The following is a 15,674-nucleotide window of genomic DNA, read 5'->3' as shown; positions in this document are numbered from 1 at the left end:
TTCTATTAAATATGCACATATTAGATTAAAAATTGGTTACCACTTTAATTATCAAAATTTAATTTATAATACTTTAATTCTAAAATTTGGTCTTACTTCACTTAGTTTTAACCATAAATTAGGATCCACTTTTAATTTTATTCTGTATTTATTTTTCAAATATAACATGGAAGAAATCCTTGTACACACAAATACGTTGTGCAAAAAGGCAATAAAAATTTTAATAGCTTAATTTGAAATGCCTTTAAATCCTTTTTTTCGGTTCAGCCAAATGTTAACAAGTCAGTATTTTTTTTAATCTCCAGTTAAGAGTTCGATCACAGGAAATTTCTATCAATTGTTCTTTTCCTTCCTGAGATAAAATTGCATGTACATCTGAACAAAACGATTTTTAATCCAATTTTCTTTTTCACAATCCTTGGGAAAATACATGTTGAAATTATTAATCAATGAAAATCAATCATTTTTATGTCAGATGCTAAATTATTTAATCATTTAGCATTCCAATAATATCAGCTAACTATGCCAAACATAATTCACTAAATGTTTTTGGAATTCCCAAATTTGGAATTTCTGATTCAAGTTCAAAAAGACGATTTAAAACTTTGCCTCTGGATAACCATTTTTACTTCCGAATATAACAAAAGTGTTTCATGTTTACTGCCCATCTCTTAGCATAAAATCATAAATATTCTTGAATTTAAAGCTCGGCTTTTAATAAAATTAACAATTTTCACAGCTTGATTCAAAACGATTTTCAGGTTTTTGAGAATGTTTTGGTTACTACATGATGTTTTGGCTACTGTTAAAGCTACATGATGAATGCAGCAGTGAGTAAATTTAGTTTCAGATGCAATTTTCTTTAGTTGAGAAATAACTCCGGAATGTTTTCCTGTTAAAGTCCGAGCTCTGTCACCGCATACGGCAACTCATTCTCAGGCATAAAATTGATTACTTTGAAAATTTCATTTGCAGTTGATCATGAAGAGATTCACAAAATAAATGCACTTTGGCAATGCATTTATCTTTTTCAAAATGTATGTAAACTAATAATTGAACGAAGTTCATTTTATCAGTACTTTCATCTAACAGAAATGTGAAATACTCACTGTGTTTTATTTTTTGAATAGGTGTCTTGTAAGGATTATTTTAATTTCCTATTAGTTATTTTTAATTTTGAAACCCTTTACTTTCTTCTTTCTCACCCACTATTCCATGCTAGATTGAGTTTTCAGTACTGTGTTTTATGTAAATGAGGTAGAACCAGTATTTAATGGGAAGTTTCAGTTCAGTCACTTTCGTAGAAGAACTCGGAACTTATTTCTGTACAGCTTCTGCTAAATTTTAGCTAGTTAGAAATTGCTCACTTTCTATCTATAAGTTAAAAAAGCCCAAGTGGAGACTTTCTGTAAGCCTGAGAGGGACAGACTATGAAATATTCTCCGAGTTAAATAAAAGGGTATTTGAAACCTTCTTAAGTTTGTTCTTGTCATTTTCAGAAGATCAACGAATATTCGCCACGGTCTTTTCAAAGTTATGCTTGCTAAGGACAATCGATTTAACTAGAATCAAATAGTCTCTTTTATGGAATTTGCCACTTCATGAATTCGTTGACGGTAAGAATTCGCTGCAATATTCCAACTCTCAGATTGTGCTAAAGCAGTGCAATGAGTCTAAACTCCCCTAAGGCATGTGCCGCTCTCTGTAAAGACACTGTAATGCATGCACTTCCTCCTAAACTCCGTGGTTTTCCCCACGTTTTCCTATGACTTTTTGTTTTATTGGCAGCAGCCACGTTTACTTGTTAAATGCTGTGTTCATTCATATACGTTTTTACTGCTTTGTAGCTTGCTTTTTGTCTCCCTTATCATTTGTGCTCTAAAAATATTATTATTGTATCATTGGATAATGGAATATTAAGTCCACTAGCTGCTTTTTTGTTGATAATGTTAAAACAATATCTTTAGCTGCTGGTAATATAAGGTTTTCTCCAATAGTGCGAGCCTGCCGAATCTTGGCAATTCTTAGGCATACTGAATAACTAGCTTCCAAAGCCTTTTCACTTGAAAAAACAAAACCTTTCATTAAGTGTTTATTATTTCTGATACTCCAATACTTCCTGTTTAAATATTCTTTAGATTTATCCTTTAAATTGGTATGCTTAGATCCAAGATGTCTTTTAAGTAATGATGGTTTCATACTTTGATTGGATAATAGTTCACCGCAAACAACACACTTAGGTTGAGGGTTCATTTCATTGCCATTCCAAGTAAAGCCAAATGATAAACAACTTTCATTATATTTTCTATAAATTTTCCTTTTCTTTTCAATATTTTTAGTCCTGGATCAATCACCTGTGAATCATTACTTTTTCACTTTCTGTAATTTCGGGTAGATAAGCCGCGGCTTATATGTGTTTAAAAGTTGAAAATTTAAGTTGGCAGCATATCTGAGGGAATTTTTATTTTCTTCTGTCCTTAAAATTTCACTAATTCAGATCCTAAGTAATGCAGAAGTGAGGCGGTAAGAATTCGCTACAATATTCCAACTCTCAGATTGTGCTAAAGCAGTGCAATGAGTCTAAACTCCCCTAAGGCATGTGCCGCTCTCTGTAAACACACTGTAATGCATGCACTTCCTCCTAAACTCCGTGGTTTTCCCCACATTTTCCTATGACTTTTTGTTTTACTGGCAGCAGCTACGTTTACTTGTTAAATGCTGTGTTCATTCATACACGTTTTTACTGCTTTGTAGCTTGCTTTTTGTCTCCCTTATCATTTGTGCTCTAAAAATATTATTATTGTTATGGCTCCTACTCGAAGAAAAAGTTATACAGCTGCTTTTAAGCTTTCGGCAGTGAAGAAAGCCATCAAAATTGAAAATCGCGCTGCGGCTATAGAATTTCAAGTTGACGAGCGATGCATTCAATGGTGGAAGTCTGAACAAGAAGAATTAGAGAAAATGCCTAAGAATAAAAGATCTAGTCGAACTGGTGTCATAGCCTGGCCTGTTTTGGAAGACAATTTAGAGAAATGGACAATAGAGCAGAGAGAAAGTATATTATCAGTATCAACAGTTGGAATTCGCTTTCAAGCAAAGGTAATTCCTCAACAAACGAGCATTAAAAATTTTGTTGGAGGACCTAATTGGTGTTTCAGGTTCATGAAGTGAAAGAAATTATCCGTCCAGACCAAAACAACAGTTGGACAATATCTTCTGGTGGACTGGCTTGAAAAAAAGATAGCTATTTTGGAGAACACATCTAAGAAAATTAAAGAACAAAATTTGAAAAGAGGGCAAATAATTAATATGGACGAAGTGCCCGTTACTTTTCACTGTCCTCCGAGCAGAACTGTTCATTCAACACGAGAAAAAACTACGAGGCGTATTCGGAAACTAAGTACCGTTTTGAAATAAAAAATAAAAAAAAAAAAGTAAAACAATTTTTTTGAATCCAATTTTATTTTTACATGAAAATACATGTCTTAAACTATTTTTCAACATAGTTTCCGCCAATGATCAAACATCTGTCATAGCGGGTGACCAGTTTTTGTATACCATCGTCAAAGAAACTTCCCGCCAGTTTCGATAACCATGACTCCACAGCAGTGAGCATTTTTGGAACCCATCGGGAACACAGTTTACAATAATTCAAGCGGTCAGACACAATTTCGAACAAAACAGTACGTGAAAGTTGTGGAAATGCCTCTGAAAGAGTTGTCATTGTGAAGCGTCTGTCCTCATGAATTGCTTCATCAACTTTCCTTACCAAATCATCGGTGACAACAAAAGGCCGAGCCTCGGCGTGGACATTTGTTCGACCTGCATTAAACATTCTTACCCACTTTCTCACCATTCCATCACTTATCGCATATTCACCATAAACTTCTGTCACTTGACGATAAATTTCGGCTGGTTTAACATTCCTCGCGTTCAAAAATTTAATCACGGCACAAGTCTCACAGTCAGCGGGAGAACTAATTGTCTTAAACATTTTGAATGTGCACAGCAAGCTGAAAACACAACATAGACCAACCAAAATGGCGACAATTGAAAGTCAGTGAACAAGAAAGACTAGTGCGCATGCACGGGACACCTACCACAGCGCTGCGATGGCACTAGAATGAAACGGTACTTAGTTTCCGAATACGCTACGTATTTCAGTGTTAACAACCGGGAATGAAAAGACTTCTTTTACGTGTGTTTTGAGTTGTGCCGCCAATGGAGAAAAGTTAACCGCTTTGATAATTTTTAAAAGAAAACCAATTCCGAAAGGAAACTTCCCAAAAGGAGTTATTATTTGTGCCAACGAAAAAGGATGAATGTGCGAAGAAGTGATGTTTTGGCTGAGAGAAATTTACCGGAAAAGGAAGGTTGCTTTTTTTCAAACCCCGAGGACTCATTGTTCTGGATTCAATGCGATCCCATTTAGCGGATACGGTAAGATCTGAAGTAAAAAAACTTAGCACCGATGTCTCAGTGATACCAGGTGGGCTTACAAAAATTTTACAGCCACTAGATCTTGCTATCAATAGAACTTTCAAGCATGAACTACGAAAGCAGTGGGAGGAGTGGATGCAAAGCGAACTCCATTCCTTCACAAATAAGAAAAGCTCTGTATGAGGAGGCTGCCTTATAGGTCGATAAAGAAAATTCTGTTTGTTTATTTAATTTACGTATTCTTTTTCATAATATGGTAATTTATGCTGATAAATGGAGTTTACCGAAAACGTAAAAATAATATATTACAAATCATCAGAGTTCATTTTCAGCAAGTTCAAGGTAAGATGTTTCTTCTTTATTTATATATTACTGATTATATTTATGTTGTAAATGTTATCAATGATGATTACTCCAATATCGCAGGGAATTACCGAATGAATATTAATTGCCATGCTTCGGAATGCTTGGCTGTGGCATATACGGCGGTGCGGCTTATCCGATGACCTTTTATTTTTTTCAGTCAATTATCATGTGTGCGGCGTATACGCCAGGGCGACTTATCTACGAAATTACGATAGTCATTCGTAGCCATTTTTCCATTTTGCAAATCTAGGTTTGTTTTATTTTTTCCCACAAATATTTAAACGCACAATATATTACAAGTTCTTCTAAAACATACTACGATATTCTCAAATCACAAGTAAGGAATATGAAGTAACAAGAAAACAAAATACGAGCTGCTGTTAAAGACATCAAGTTGATGTAAAAAAAAAATGATTCTAATTGAAAATAAAGCGATATTAGTTTAGAAATGGTGGGGGTATAAAGTGCAGACATGGCAGTGAATCGATCAACTTAAAAATTAATGAGATAATACAGTCAAAAGTCGTTAATCCGGACTCGTCGGGACTTCGGCGATTCCAGATTATAGATCAACAGTTTAAATCTGGTAAGATGGCATGCAGAAATTATAAAATTAAAAATATGAACCGTAATTTATAAAATAAAGAACAATTATGATCTAAAGGGTATCAAAATTTACAAAAAGAGAAAGCTTAATATTTGTTTACTTTATTAAACATTTCTTTCAATGTAAGTTGTTTAAGTTGCTTCGTTTTTTTATGTGATAATACATTCTCTTTAATTCTATAAACAGACGTAATTTCTTGTTCAGTTAAAAGTTCCGCTATTTAGTCCTATAATTGCTGTATCGAGAATACCGACTAATTTGTCAATCGAAATTTTTTCGTTTACAATAACCTCTGTGTCACTTTCATCACTATTGAAAGCGAATTATGATGATGAGGAATTTGATTTAAATCATATCAAAGACGGAGTACATCAAGATGAAATACTACATTTAGTAAGGAATTATAAGCCAAATAAAATGAAAACATCTGCCCTGAAGATAAGGATAGTGCTGACAGATGAACTTCCAATTCATTGCGTGCCGCGGCGTGACCCCCCCCCAACGCAGAGCAGCGTGAAATTAATAAACAGATTTCGGAATGGTTAGGTCATTTTTTGCAGCAATTCCACTTTTGTTTAATGGACTTCGGAACATACCTTCGCTTTGTAGATCCTTTACATATTAGTAAATATATATCGGAAATTCTATTTGACATAATCGAAAGTTCAAGCTTACTTTTATAAAATTGCTCTAACAGTCTGCAAAAAATAATAAGCCGGATCTAATTCGAAGATTAAGGAACAACGCAATCTGCAACATTAACTGAGTTAGATAATTTTAGCTTAGCTTATACCGTCCGTTATACATTAAACGCGCATGTGTAAACGTATTTTGCGCATGCGCACACGCATATTTGCAGCCGTAAAGGTCTTACACGCATGCGTCGCTGTAACTTTGAGGTCCGGATTATGGGTGTCCGAATTAACGACTTTTGAATGTATTATCCTTTTATAGGAACTTATTTTTATTTCCTATTAAATACAAAATCTATTTCCATCACTCCTTTTAAAAACATCATTTATGATAAATTTTGTTGTCTATAGCTAAAAGAATATTTGTGAAAATAAAAACGGATTATTTTGCTAAAGTTTACAAGCAGATATTGACCTTGAACAAAGCTGAAGTATCAAAAAATTATAATTAAGCTTCCACACGTACATGCAATTTTATTCCTATAATGATTTAAACTTTCCTTTCTAGTCTCATTGCTTCCGTTTTCTTCTACATTACAGTTACCTAGACCTATTTTTTATTTCTGTACTGAAATGTTTGTAGAATTTATAAAAAAGATTTACAATGCTGAATATACAGAAAGGAGATCTTTTTTAAATGGCATAGTTAAATTTTCTAATTAATGTTATGTAAAATAATACCTTAGATAACAAAAACAGCAAGATTATTTGAATGAAAAAAATTTGAGGGATTTAATAACATAATTGAAATTATTTGTTTTGTATTAATTTAAATTCACATTTTAATTGAAGTTCTGAGTAAATATTATCAAATAAACCTGCTTGAGCGTATGAACTTACAATATTACAAAGCACTTAACGAATTATATCTGAATTTAATTTTCAACCAAATTATTTTTGTAAATGTATTATTAGAGATAGAAATTTGCATTTCTCCCATTCGTAATTGCGCTGAGCAGAAAAGGTGAACTATATAGTTCTGCGGATGGTTCTTGACGAGGAGAGATGAACAGGTAGTCTATCTTTCCAATTCTGGATGGTGCACTAGTTCACAGCAAATAAGTTGGGTGGCATTAGTGAATTTCATCTGAATTATTGATTTTACAAAAATACAATGCATTATACAACTCTGGAGAAAATTTATAGACCAGTGAATAAAAACCGAAGTCAAAATGATCTTATTCTGAGCCATGGTATTATAATACGAATTACACAGCATATTGTAGTCCCCCCCAACAAATGTCTCAATCATTATTTCAAGTTTGTAACAGAAATCAAAAGAAAGTGCAGCATTTGAAGCAAACTATGGACGGAAATGGATGACGCAGATATATTTGCAACAGAAGTAACAGCTGTAAGGCAAAGCAAATGCAATTTAAAAACAAATATATAAACATGGTAAAAGTATATTTATGGGTGCCCCTTGGCGAAAATTGCTGATTTTTGGCAGTACATGGACACCGAGTTTGTGCAATTCTTTGACTTGTTATTCTGGCTTTATGTAGCCCAAAAACTTTCCTCAAACCATGTTCCCTTTCTAATGGAACACTTTATATGGTGAGTATTTGAACTTTTTTTTAGTCAAACCCATTCAAAGCCATCTGAACAACCTTTATGTTTAACCAACCATATGCAGCTGAATTACATCCAACAAAGTTTCTTTTCTTCTGTCCTCAACCACTTAAAAAAAAAAAAAAAAAAAAAAACCTTCCTCTCTCTCGTTCTAAAAATCACCATCAAACACCCACTTTACCACCGGCAGCCATTTTACAATGCACAGCACACAATACGAGATGCACTTCCTAACTGACATCCAACAAATATTTTCCCATCAATCAAATTCACTGCAATCATGCAACCAACCACATTATAATAGGGTTTCCATAACATTCAATTATTCAGGTTACCATAAATGAAACACCAACTTCGCGATAAACGAAACAACTCCACGATAATCCAAGGCACACCCTTACATATATGTTAACCACAAACATTTTCACATTAACGTAATGACAATTACATAAAGATTCTTAACATCTTTTTCAAACACAAGAAACCTAACCATGCAACTAGAAGATTACAGCCAGCATGCACAACATGCACATTATTTCTTTTCAGCAATGTGCCCCACTGCTGGAGTTTTCAAGACGTTTCTTAACAGACGAAGATGTCTTCTTACATGAATCAAACCTAATGCATTTCAATACTTTGTTCCATCAGTGGCTGGCATAATTGAAAAGTTTTAGACTTGGTCATAATTTCTTCTATCATAAGAATTTTCATAATGATGACAAACAAAATTTTATCTTCCTGTAAACTAAATATTTCTTTACAAAATGGTCTTTTGTCCACTTCCAGCATTTATTTTTATCACAATAAACTGAAAACTGCTTTGCAAGTACTATTTCGTCAAAAACATTATTCGATACTTATTTTTCCTGCACAAAATTTTCATTTATAATTCCTGCAAATATTAATAACTTTAATCCAAATACAGCAAAACTATGAAAAATAACTTTATGGGTAATAATGCAGTATTTATTGTAGTGTAGAAGTTACCATCATCATTATTATAATCTTGTAATAAAAACACAAGATATTACAGACTGCACAGATTTTTCCCCCTTTTATGTTATTCACTGCTTCTAAACTTAGTGAACTTAAAAACTTCTTTAAATATATCAGCACTTTATAACTTTTTATTATCGATTATATTCAAGAAAGTGAATAAAATAGGAAGAAGTAAATCGATGGCATCATCTTCATTTACAATTCATTATTAGTATAAAGTAGCAGCAAAATATTCTGTATTTTCTGATCATCTACTCCCACAAAAAGTCACCTTTACCTGGATACAGTTAATATTTTATTCATTAATAATAAGAAGTATTTAACAAGAAACTTAACGAGGGGGGAAAATCCATATGGCCAATATCTACTTTTAAGATATTACGTACTTACATCCACAACCACTGGATACTGACTAAAAAGAAAACATACGTTTGATACAAACATATGCAAGTTAACCAGTATCATCTATGCACACACACATGCAAAAGAAAAAAAAAAAAAAAAAAAAAGAAAGCAATTCAATCAGTATTGAAATCAACCAGTGTTGTGGTGTGGATAACCTGAAAGCACAAAATATTGAGAAGAGGATTACAATTTTCTCTAAGGAAGTAAATACACAGTCCTGTCATCACTTGGAAACAAATAACCCTTCTCTTCCAAACAAAGGTTTGCCCTTTATATAGATAACATAAAAACTAAAAAATTTTCATCAAATGCATAGATACAACATATATTATAATATTCTATTCCTAAGTAATATAGAAAACAAAATACTATACTACATATGCTCAATTGTTAAAAACTATTAACCAGCATATGAAATTTTTTAATGTTCCACGTTTAAAACATTTTAGCCACACATTCAGTCAAAAGTAATACTTCCAAGAAGTAAAATATCACTGTCATAAGCAAATGTTTGTTAAGTAGCTATGAACATTGATAGTATGAATAATATTTTCCAGCTGGTTAGGGTTACCGCACAAACAGAGCAGTTTTGGGGAATCATTTAACAGCATTACGTTAAAATCAAATAACACACTCTTCCAAAGTAAGTAGAACAAAACTGATGAAAGACTAATTTTACTACAAGATAAAAGCAATACAGTCAAAAGTCTTTAATCCAGACGTCCATAATCCAGAATGATACCTATGCGCATAATACGCTTACGCATGCGCGTTTAACGGATAACGGACGGTATAAGCTAAGCTAAAATTATCTATTTCAGTTAATGTTGTAGATTGCGTGATTCCTTAATCTTCGAATTGGATCCGGCTTATTATTTTTTGCAGACTGTTAGAGCAATTTTATAAAAGTAAGCTTAAACTTTCGATTATATCAAAAAGAATTTCCGATTCTTGAGCTGTCAAAGGATCTACAAAGCGAAAGCATGTTTCGATATCCATCAAACAAAAAGGGAATTGCTGCAAAAATGGATAAAGACATATCCTTTGTTTCTCTCACCATTCCGAAATCTGTTTATCGATTTCACGCTGCTTTGCGGGGAAAGGGACGGCATGGCACGCAATGAACTGGAAGTTGACCTGTTAGCACTATCCTTATCTTCATGACAGATGTTTTTATTTTTTCAGCTTATAATTCCTTACTAAATGTAGTATTTCATCTCGATGTACTCCGTCTTTGATATGATTTAAATCAAATTCCTCTTCATTATAAATATCACGAATATACATCAAATAATTTTCTGGTTGCAATTTTCTAATTTTGACTATGCGTAATGTATGCTTTACGCATGCGCACATTGAAAGAAATGTTTAATAAAGTAAACAAATAAATATTAAGCTTTTTTTTTTGTAAATTTTGATACCCTTTATATCATAATTGCTCTTTATTTCATAAACTACGGTTTCATATTTTTAATTTTATAATTTCTGCATGCCATCTTACCAGATTTAAACTGATGATCTATAATCTGGAAATCTGGAAAAAGCGATAATCCGGAATCGCCGAAGTCCCAACGAGTCCGGATTAAAGACTTTTGACTGTATTATTGAACTTCTTTGGTGTGTACCCATCTTTCTTAACATTTCAAAAAACTGAACAACCATTTTTAATGAAACAGCAAATAATATATTTTCAGAAATTTCATTACATGTGTTAATATTTTTACCATTTCTCGTTTTATTTGCTTCTGAAGGGGGGAAAAAAAATTCGAACTGGTTGGTCTTTACAATATGGTAACTGGTAGTTTAGCGACATTTTGGAGGCGATAAAGGTTACTACCTGGGACTTTGGTAATAATGTGAGCAGTACTCAGTTCCGATTACGCATTATTTTGCGTGAGGGAAATGAGAGATCATGGGATATGTCATGTGATATTAATGGACGAATTACGGTTGTTTAATCAGAAAAGGGGGGAAATCGGGAAAAAATGTGGAAATTTTGTATTTAGCTTTATTCTGTGTTGTGTGAAACAGTGTTGTTTAATTTTTGGATCCTATGGCCCTAACTAAAGTGAATTCGAAATGGGTATTTAGGCATTGTGATAAAGAGAAGTTTGCTTTTTATTTAGCGGAGGAAGTATGGAGGAAAAATTCGCAGAAAAAATCTTTCAATAATTTTATTGAATGAATTAGAAAAGTGTATCCGCCACGTAATCAAGATTCTGAAGAAGATTAGGTAAGTTAGTATTTTTAATTATTTGAGGATATTATTTTTATGCATTGTTCTAAATGTAAGGTGGAAAGGAATTTGGTATTATTGGGAAAATTATTATTAGCAATGATTTAGTTTAAAGTAATTAGGATTGTAAGGTAATTTTTATTAATTTAATGTATGTGCTCATTTATATTTTAAGTAGTGTTTTTGAATTTAATTATATTTTAATGAAATGATAGTTATTTTGTGAATTTTATGTTTGTAGGAATTTGGTATACGTTTAAGTTGAAATAAACGTGCATGGAAATAATTTAAATATTTGATACTAAGTATTTGTAATGCTTGCGGTATGAATTCGTTGGTGACGTGTATAATGTAATAGATGATTTAGAGGTAAAAGTTTTTGGATATTTTATTTATTTTATATGTGGAAATGTTCATATTTGTAAAGGGTAAATAGCTTTTCGCGATCAGGTAATTTCATATATGTTCTTTTTAACGGGTTTAAAGATTGAGAAAATTGTCATGTATTTTCGTGAAATTTTTCTAATTTATGAGAAAAAAGCAGTGTACATGGATATAGTGAAGAGTGTGCGCAATGGCATTTTTATGCAATTCTGGGATGTTTTTTTAAGTAAAAATAAGTCGGCGTGTACATGGTTTATGTGTATGTGTTATTTTGAAAAACGCGTAAGGAGTATGGTATTGTGCACTTTTTCCCAATTTTGCAGTGAATATTTGTCATGATTAAGTAGTTTCGTTTGATAACATTTCTAGCATAAGTGTAATTCGGCTACTAGATTGTTGGAAGAAGTGTTCAGTAGATAAAAAGAAAAGAAACATGTCTTTACTTCGTGAAGACAAAATGGCAGTGGGGAAAAAAAATAGAGGGTTGCTGTAGGAGAGTTGGTTGACAAATTTTCGCCAAGTTACCATAATGTAAAGATCAACCTTCGAACTTTATCAATGCACCTTCTTTTAATTTTATAATAATACAGAAACTTTTACGCATGGTAATCTTTTAAACACATTTATTCCTGAAACAGAATTATGAGATACACACATCAACCCATATATTATTAACACTAAATTTGGCACTTCTTAAATAGCCACACCTTAAATGAAACATTTCTATTTCATTGGCGACTTGGCGAAAAGCATTAGCTTAGTTAGCTTTATAGCTAGTGCTCTGTTCATAAATATTAATAAAAAGAAACAAAAAAACCAAAAGATTTTAGGAAAAAATCAAAAATACATATGGCAGATATTTACATCTTTACAATGAGTGGATATTATTCATCAAAATAAAGTTTAAATATAAAAAGGATGAAGCCACATGTATTCAAACTTGCATGGGATACATAGGTTAGCTATTATCACGCGTCTCAAAAATACAACCAAAACATCACAATTATACTGACCATTAAAACTAGAGATAGTGATAATGAGAAAATACCTTAATTTTTTTAGAAAGAAGCATAATAAAACACTGCATAACATTTGAGAGAAGGCATGTTTAAGTGTTAGTATGATAGAACTACTTATGAAGATTATTATTGAAGAATTACACTTCAAGAATTATTATTAATTTGACATCATTTCCCCAAATCTCATATTTCACCCATCAGAATTTCTTTATCTTCAATTATACCTTTTCTGTTTGCTTTAAATTTAAACAAAATCTCACCTCCAATGAATGGAACTTAACATTAACAGTTAACTCAATGAATGTTCAGATGACAATTGTTTTTGATTTATACTTAAGTATAATATATTTCTCTTAATTTTCCCATACTTCTGTTAAATATAAAAAATTAAGCCTTCAAACAGATATGAAAAGTATTACACAATTTTTAATAAGTATCATTAAATTTATTATAAATTTCCATTTTTTTCACTCTTAGTATAAAAGTTCCTTAAGAATTTCATACTTAAATTAACAAGCCCCTGGAAGTTTTGGATATGCAATTAAAATACTAAATGATGGATTAATTTAAGACTATAATCAAAATATAAAGTTCAGAAATACTGAACTATCAAATGTAGATGAAAGTGAAGAATTCTAGTTTGTCCAGATCTCTAAATTTGCTTTTATTTCTGATATATTGAATTGAAGATTTGACGACACTGCATGCACTCATTTTAACACCACATTAATAATAATACTTTGTATACTTATTAGTGCAAGGAGACTAAATCAATACTACATTTCTAGTTAAAAGTGACAAATATTATGCATCGATGAAAGCAATTTGATCCACATTATGATATGGCAATCTTTAAAACTCACAGTTAAATCATAAAATTATGCTGTTTCACAAGCACAATATTTTTAAAGATACACTCTGAAGTATGTAAACATTTTAATTAAGATATTCATGATCAAACTTTATAACATAAACACTTCATTCAGCAGAAAGTAAAAGCTATGCAATGACAAATATTATTTTTGATTATACTGAATACTCACTTTAAAAGTGAGTAATTTTAATCTTCCATCCTATGAAAGACATTCTCTTAAAATTTTGCTCAAAAACCCTTCCAGATATCCAATTTACTGGTACCTTAAGATGTGAAAACGGAAACAACAAATAACGTAAAAAATGTTTATATATCATGATTATAAGACCTGTAGATTTTGATCTATAAATACATGAATAAAGCAAAGAAACCAAAAATCTGAGAGGTAACTACTCATTTTTAAGTGAATCAATTGCCAGTGGCTAATTTAAATCAATCAATATAATTAAATGTCCTGATGTTATAAATGCGAAATAACGTAAGTACACAAAGCGAACGAAAATAAAACGAAAATAAATTAAGTACACAAAGCGAACGAAAATTCTTATATCAATGTATAACGAAATCCAAACATGCAGTTAGACACAAAGGATAAAAAATCCTATTCTACTAAGCATAAAGCATATGACATCGATCCGTCGAGAATCATCCACCATATTAGTTATTTCTAATGAAATGAATGAACTGCTAATATCATTGAAAGCTTTAAAAGAATTTTTTGTTATCATTAAAAATGGAATCATTTTTGTACTCTTATTAACAACCATATAGTAAACAGCAGCACGTGGTAACTTACAATATGTTTCTTGTCGCGTTGTTCTGGAGATTGAACAGCATTATCTTTCTGTTCTTCCGAAATCTTGTCATCACTTGTACCGGGCTGTTCTGAAGAACCGCCATTGTCGGATTTTTGTTGTTCCGTTGAATTGCCACATTCACTGCTTCCGCAATTGGCCGCGTGAACATCCAAACTTTGTCTTTCGTAATCTTTATATTCATTTTGTCCTTTTGTAGTCCAGCTGTCTTCATCTTCAGTTTTACGCTTCTTAGGATTCATTTTCTTTTTACGATCTCACGACTGAAGCGACAACAAAAATGGTGAGCTAAATTGTCAATCAATACAGTAAACAGCTACACAACAAGGAATGCACATTTAACGCTGTCTTCAAAATGTGAAGGATTGATGTAAATGCCGCCAATTGAAAAGAAATCTCGCAGAAAACGAGAAGGCGCGATGTGATTATATGGGAAAAAAAGAGTCGCTGTCACGCACAAAATTTTTCAGAATAATTCCACAAAATTGTGGGTAAAATATAATTCGAAATATTTTTTAAATGACAATTTGCTAATGCAATGAAAATTTCAATAGAGACTACTATTTAACAACTGAACGAATAACCTTAAATAAATTTTATAAACGGAATAAATATCGATAATGGAAGATATTCGAAAAGCTTATGCAAATAAATATAGAAAGCTATTTAAATAAAAAAGGAAGGCATACTTAGAGGACAGAAGGAAGATATGTCTGTTGAAGGTCATATGATCTCTGCTTGAGGGAAGAGTGGGGGTTGCGTGAGTAAAAGGAACGCAAGATGATGCTGCTAAAGACGTGCAAAACGATTAAATAAAACGAGTTTGATCACGATAAGCATATACCACCATTTTCACGTATCGTTTTCTCACAACACAATGGTTCATAACGTAAATTTTTATATTTAAGCAATAAATTTCGACGGGTATAACTCTAAATAGAAAATGATACTAGCTATTTAATTTTTGTACCATGTTTTCAAACCAACAATGCCCGGAATGATGATAAATTAAGGAAATAGTTTCTGAGCTTGAAATACAGATAAATATCCCATTTTAAATAGTATTTCGAATGTAAAAAAAATTTCAAGTATTCGGTCGCAATTAGCAATAATCACTTAAATATGAATTAGAATGCGTATCAATTCGAGCATTCCAAGATTGCATATTTATATAATATACGATACTCATATTGTGGAATGGATATTTAATGGATAGTTCCTGAAGAGTAATTTAAGATAATCTTTGACGTTAACATTTCGAATAT

The 15,674-nt window shown here is 31.9% G+C and overlaps 1 protein-coding gene across 1 annotated transcript in view; it reads right to left on the bottom strand.

Annotated features, from left to right (window-relative positions):
- LOC118182066 (protein RCC2 homolog) overlaps positions 1–14,899 on the bottom strand; it is a 77,324-nt gene extending 62,425 nt beyond the window's left edge. Inside the window, exon 1 of the mRNA XM_035351347.2 lies at positions 14,391–14,899. Coding sequence (XP_035207238.1) covers positions 14,391–14,651 — 261 coding nt within the window. The 5' untranslated portion in view covers positions 14,652–14,899. The remainder of the gene's footprint in view (positions 1–14,390) is intronic.
- Positions 14,900–15,674: the final 775 nt, after the last annotated feature.

The sequence above is a fragment of the Stegodyphus dumicola genome, chromosome X2, assembly GCF_044657685.1.
Source record: "Stegodyphus dumicola isolate Sdum_Otavi_A_Nest chromosome X2, ASM4465768v1".
NCBI classification, from domain to species: domain Eukaryota; kingdom Metazoa; phylum Arthropoda; class Arachnida; order Araneae; family Eresidae; genus Stegodyphus; species Stegodyphus dumicola.
The sequence above is the reverse complement of the archived record's forward strand: the minus strand, read 5'-3'. Positions and strand labels throughout refer to the sequence as shown.